The following is a 6,404-nucleotide window of genomic DNA, read 5'->3' as shown; positions in this document are numbered from 1 at the left end:
CCTTGTAAACCGTAACCAAAATAGTATTTTTAAACTCAATCTAAGATACAGGTCGGACTATGCTTATAATATCTCCACTATGAAATCACCTCTTCCCCGCACCCATCTTACTTCCCTTCTTTATCCGAAATAAAAATTGTCTAGGGATAAAATTTGATGCTCTTATTAAAACTAAAACGTGGACATTAGTACCTCGTCCACTTGACGTTAATGTTATTCAATCCACATGGACTTTTACTCCTAAGGAAAAAATGGATGGTTCTTTTGAGAGGGATAAAGCCAGGCCCGGCCCTGTGCCTGTGCAACCTGACCCACAGCACAGGGCCTCAAATGGTTGGGGGCCCCAAATATCTATCTACATGTTAAACTCTATATATTACTTTTAAGAACATGAGACAATTATAACAGTAGCATAGTGATTGATTTATTTTTTTCCAACAGAGGAGGGTTTGATCCTTCCAGTTTTATTTTTTTAATTATATAGTTTTATCCAACAATAAACATTTCATATAGTTCAAGTGCAAACCGTGAATTAACCCTTTAGCTATTAAGTTTTATGAGTATTTTATGTTAAAATAATATATGTTATGGTTTGTTAATTTCTTTTCATTTTTTGATCGAAATATGTTATATACTTAAAGATGCTTTATTTAATTTATCAATATATTTTTCAAATTCTTCCCATTTTATTTTATTATAGGCCCTATTGTTAAAATAGAACAGAGCCTCTAACCACTATGGGCCGGCCTTGGATAAAGCTCATCAAGTAGGTGATATAAAAACTCAATATGTAAATATTGATTGTGGCGAAACTTTCAGTCCAGTGGTTAAACCAACAACAATTTGTATTGTCCTTACTCTTGCTCTATCAAAAAAATTGACAAATTCATTAGTTGGATGTAAAAAAATGTCTTTTTACATGGTGAGTTCAAGGAGAGAGTCTATATGCAACAATCTATGGGTTTCAGGTTTCTGCACATTCAAATCATATTTGTTTGAGAAAAAAATTTTATAAACTCAAGCAGACTCCTCGTGTATGATACAATGGATTTTTTTTTATTTTGTTTCTATCATTACGTTCACTAACACTAAATTTAATTTTTTTGTTCATTTACCAATGGATCTGATGTAGTATATTTTCACTGTATGTCGACGACATTATTTTGACTTTTATTACGGATGATATTTGTCGTTCTTTAATGACCAATCTTAGCGCGAGTTTGACACAAAGGAATAAGATTCTTAGAATGATTTTTTGGACATAAGTTTGCCATAAGGGAGGATTATTGCGACATTAGTCTAATGCAACACTGTGGATTTCATTTATCTCTCCAAGAGTTCGTAAAAAGCATATTGAAATGGATATTTATTTTGTCTGAGAAAAAATTGCATGTGAAGAAGTTTGTGTTCGTCAAGAAGCCTCTTGTCGTTATCGGATACTACACATCTTTATTAAGAGGGTGCTTCTTATTTTATGTGAAAACTTTCAAAATAGTCTTTTGCTGATGCTCCCACTTCGACTCCAGAAGTGTGATAGATTATTAAATATTCTTAATATACTTTGCTATGTATAATATTCTGTAGTCACTACGTTTAATTAGAAATTTAAAATAATCTAAAATAATGCCTTGACCACGGTTGATGAAGTAAAGAAGGCACAGTATTATACTCTTTTGTAAAGAATAAGAGAAGTTCATTCAATGTACGTATGAAGAAAGTTTAACTATACTCTGGAACATGGGAAAAGAAGTACCTCAAAGGAGTAACTACATGAGAATATACATAAACAATTCCTAGATTGGCTTCTACCCACAAGTCCTATAGACCTTATATGTGTCTTCAAAAGAATTCTAGTATTACACAAGGGATGTGCCCTTAACATACTCTGTGAAGGCCAGAGCAATCAAACCCAACATAGCAATTCTTCCATTCCACAACTCTGCATCTGAGGACATTATACTTTTAGATTTAGACTCAACACTAACACCTTGCGAAAATGGAATCAACGAAGCAAGTGTCAACAACACACTTGTCCCCAAGAACCATGGAACTCCACCACCAGATATTTGTTCAAACAAACCCTGCCCTCTTGCTATCTCCACTCCCATTGCTGCTACAAAACCAATCATAGCCAACCTTCCATTGATCCTTTCAGGTGCTGGCCCACCGAAAGCCATCAAATCCGAAAACTTTGTGCTCATCTGCCATTATATAATCATCATTATCATCATTTATTAAAAGAGTCTTATTAATTTAGACCATGATTAATGCTTTACATAACTAATCAAACATTAAAAAAAAACAAAGTAGTATTTGACTGTTACTATGGTCACCTTTGGTGGACGAGTGTAGGCAGGCTGTGGTGATGGTGTTGGTGTAGATGAAGGTGCAATTGGGTCAACAGGCACCTTTGGTTGCTCTTTCTGCTCTCCCTGAATAATATAATAAGTAATTAGCAACATATCAACCTTAAATCATAAACATATTACATATGCATAAGCATATACTAAATACATATATCCTTAAAATATGTCTGAATAGACCATAATTACCTCAGCCATAGATCTAACTTTGAGGCTGACATTCCTTCTGAGGCTTGGAATGTAGACAGAAGGGATGTTGCTAAACTGGTTAACCCTAGATCTGCTAGACATGTTAGTCATAGAACATGACATGATTGATTGAAAAGATGAAACAGCCATTGATAGTAGTTTCTTGATATTACAATGCAAAACTCAAGAACCAAAGAGATAGACCAAAGTCTTTTCTAAATCTCACTAATTAAACTCTTACAGAACTTATTCCTTGGAAGGTTGGGTTGGTGAGTATGGCATTGAAGAAGGTTGTTTATATAGAATAAAAATGGAAAGCATATTGTGAGGGATATATAAGTTCCACGTAGTGCGTAAAAAGCTCCTAAAAAGTAATTGATTCACGTGGCTTCATTTGTCCACACATGGTATAACCAACAGACGTGGCTCTAGTAACAACCAGAAACTGCTGCACTCAGAATTTTGAGGTTGTTTGGGATTGTAAACTTGGTACATTCAGGACCTCAAATGTTGTTTTTACTGTTTATTATTATTACTTTGGTATAATCTAGAATATTCTATTACTCTATAGATTACATAACATAGTTGGGTGGTTCTGAATGATTCTTAGGTAACCAAGAACCTAAAAATTTTACTTTAATTTTAAGACTATTTTTTCTCTAGTTGATGCTTTCTTGCAACCATGATGACATGCATTTACTTCTTCAAAAAAATTCTCTTTGAAGATTAGTATTAATAAATATGTTTAACAGATATATAGTCTGTTAAAAGAATATATGAAAGAGTTGCTGGCAAATATATCAAACCAACTGGAATATAATTGCAACTAAATGCACTATGAAATAATCAACGCACATATTCCCTCTGAATCTCAAGTAAATCCATGCTCTGTTGCTTCAAAATAAAACTCAGTTTGTAATAGTAACCATCACCATACACTAAACGTATGAGTAACACTCAACTATTATAATTGATTACACAACTAGTGTAGATAAAATAAATTGAAACTCATAAGGTTTTAAAAGTTCATGTCCTAGATGAATTAGTTTTGGTTTCTTTAAAAGACTTATAGATAGAAATTAAAGAAGATTTTATGAGTTTTTTTTTGGAATTTTATTTGAATGAAAAGTTAGTTAATGGTTCAAGTTGCACCATTATTGTGTTAATTTCTAAAGTAATTAATCCATGAATTGTATCTGGAATTTCTAGTTTTTCTAGTTTTTTTTTTAATAAGAGACGTCAAATAACTAAGATAATTCCTCTCGGTTTAATATTTTAAATCATTATTATTATTTGAGAATTTTACCTAAGATTCCATCAATTATTTCCATACTTAGTGTGCGTGTGTGTGGTCTAGCGGTGAAATGCTTGGGTCTTGAGAGTGTGCTCCTCTCAAGGTCTCAGGTTCGAAACCCGTTAGATACAAATTACTTATTAAAAAAAATATATTATTTCCATACTTCAACATTAAATTTTTTACCCAAATATCTACATATAAATAGTTACTATTTGAAAATAATAATCACTTTTCCACCCCCACTAGGGGTGGGAATAGGCCAGGCCGGCCTACAGGAGCCTACGGCCCAGCCTACATAGGCCTAGGTCAGGCCAGGCCTATTTAATAAAGAGGCTAGGCTTAGGCTTTTTTAAAAGCCTATTTTATTAAATAGGCCAGGCTTAGGCTATTAAAAAAGCCTATGAAGCCTTATAGGCCGGCCTATATTTTCATATATACTAGAGATATGTTAAATAAGTTGGTTCATGTATGCATATATATTAGAAAAAAAACTAAATAGACTAACCTCTATATATATATATATATATATATATATATATATATATATATATATATTTATATATATATATATATATATATATATATATATATATATAACAAATGCTAAATACGTTCACTTATATATGTATATATAGACCGACCTACAAGACTTCTTAAGTTATATAGATTTAATGAAAACTTTAATGAGATACAAGCTTTTTAAATAGGCTTTCAGGTCAGACCAAGCTTTTAAAAAGGCCAGGCTAGGCCAAAAAACTGAGCCTATGATAGGCCTTAGGCCAGGCTTAGGCCTTTTAAGTTTATCGTAGGCCAGGCTCAGGCCTTCTAAAGCCTAGCCTAGCCTAGCCTATTTCCACCCCTAACCCCCACGCTTCATACTTTTTCGATTCATACAAAAAAGTCCTTCAAACCGGAACACTTTTTACAATTCTTCCGGTTGGAACGGATTAAGTGAGTCTTTCGGTTTTATGCTTTAAATCGAAACTCTTTTTCCGAAGTTTACATATCGAAACTCCTTCACAGAGTGTTCCAGTTTTTTATATTTTTATATTCTGGAACCTTTTTAAAATGTGTTTTTTTTGTTATTTTGGTAGTGGCGCGAACACGAGGCAAGGGCAGTAAGATTCCAGATATTAGTTTAGGATAGGGTGTTCCACCGATATTGACAGGATAGGAAGAGCATATTGGTGCATCTGCATCCACTCCAATCCATAGCCAGTTGGCTTTCCAGGAGGGTCATACGATACATCTCTTTTGGTAAAGTACGAGCATCATATTGCTCGACAGTTATGGTTCGGTGAGGTAAGTAAAAGAAATTTATTTTATATTGAATAATTTTGATCGTACCTGATCAGGAGAATCGTCGTAGGCTGCTCGGACTGGATCTTCTAGGAAGGAGGAGGGGGGGTGTACCTGCAAGGTACTCCGATGCCAAAGTAAGAAGACGAGCAAAGGAGTGCAAGTACTAGCTAAAGGTTAGAAGAAAGTGAATACCTGACCCTCTACTGAGAGAGGGTATTTATAGCCCCCAGCGCTGGGCCATGATCACGCTAGTGGACTGGATTTCCAGGCCCAACTAGGAGACTGCCAGGTTTCCTAGGCAGAAATATCGGAGGTGTGTGATGCCCTCTGTCCTGGTTAACCGCTCCGGAATCCAAGGGAGACGCGGTCTTATAGGGGCCACGTGGACTCCGTAGTATTCGGAGGATTGGGTGTGAAGGACCCCTGCGTGGAGCAGGGTCCTCGGCAAGTAGATGCTCGCGGGGAGCTGTGTGCCGAGCATCCACCTGCTCGTGAACAGCACTGTGCCGAGCACCAGCTAGAAGACGGAGAGTGGCGCCGGGCAATGCCGAGACGAGCATGAAGCATCGTCTGCCAGTAGCTTAGGTTGGTTTGGGCCTTTAAGCCTAATGGGCTGAAACTAGGTTGGGCCAAATCTTGGCCCAGCCCAGAACAGGAGCCCCCCAAGTCGGAGTTTCGAGGAAGGAGCTTGGAGTTTTACTTCTGCTGACCGGCCACCCCGAGCAGCGTTACCTCGAGGAGAAAGTCGGAAGGTCGCGCGTGGAGGGCACGCGCTGACGTGGCAGTGTAATGATTGCCTAGGGGTAGGAGGCGGCGCCTAGGGAATCTGTGTCAGCCGACGTGACGTTTCGTATTCCGGGCAAAACCTCCTATAAAAGGAACGAGGCTTCTCATTAGGGCATTTTTTTGCCTCTGTTCAAGTGCTCGGCGTCTGGGGTCGATCTTCAAGCCTCTCATTCAAGAATTTCTTCCAGCAATCGAGTTTTCCCAAAATCATGTCTGGATCAGGTACGACTGTGTTCCTACTGGACTTTGAATGATTTCCTGCATTTTTATGATAAGTTTAGCTAGGAGATTATGCCGTTTTTTGCCATCTAAGTCGGCATATTGCTGCGGAGTAGGGTATCTTCCTCGGGTTATTCATGCGATGCTCGGGGGGAACCAATGTAAACGTTAGATGCTATTTATTTTCCGCCCGGCTTCTTCATGTCTCAACTCATCGTATTCATAGAACGGACGGCATGTTTAAGTTT

General features: G+C 36.9%; 1 protein-coding gene across 1 annotated transcript; it reads right to left on the bottom strand.

Moving 5' to 3' along the window:
- Positions 1-1,663: 1,663 nt before the first annotated feature.
- LOC131611993 (early light-induced protein, chloroplastic-like) lies at positions 1,664-2,832 on the bottom strand. The gene is made up of 3 exons (XM_058883808.1): positions 2,553-2,832; positions 2,334-2,432; positions 1,664-2,201 (listed from the first exon to the last, which is right to left on the bottom strand). The coding sequence occupies exons 1-3, from the start codon at positions 2,700-2,702 to the stop codon at positions 1,857-1,859; spliced, it is 594 nt and encodes a 197-aa protein (XP_058739791.1). The 5' UTR covers positions 2,703-2,832; the 3' UTR covers positions 1,664-1,856.
- Between the last annotated feature and the right edge of the window lie 3,572 nt (positions 2,833-6,404).

This window comes from Vicia villosa, linkage group LG1 (genome assembly GCF_029867415.1).
Source record: "Vicia villosa cultivar HV-30 ecotype Madison, WI linkage group LG1, Vvil1.0, whole genome shotgun sequence".
Taxonomy (NCBI): domain Eukaryota; kingdom Viridiplantae; phylum Streptophyta; class Magnoliopsida; order Fabales; family Fabaceae; genus Vicia; species Vicia villosa.
The sequence above is the reverse complement of the archived record's forward strand: the minus strand, read 5'-3'. Positions and strand labels throughout refer to the sequence as shown.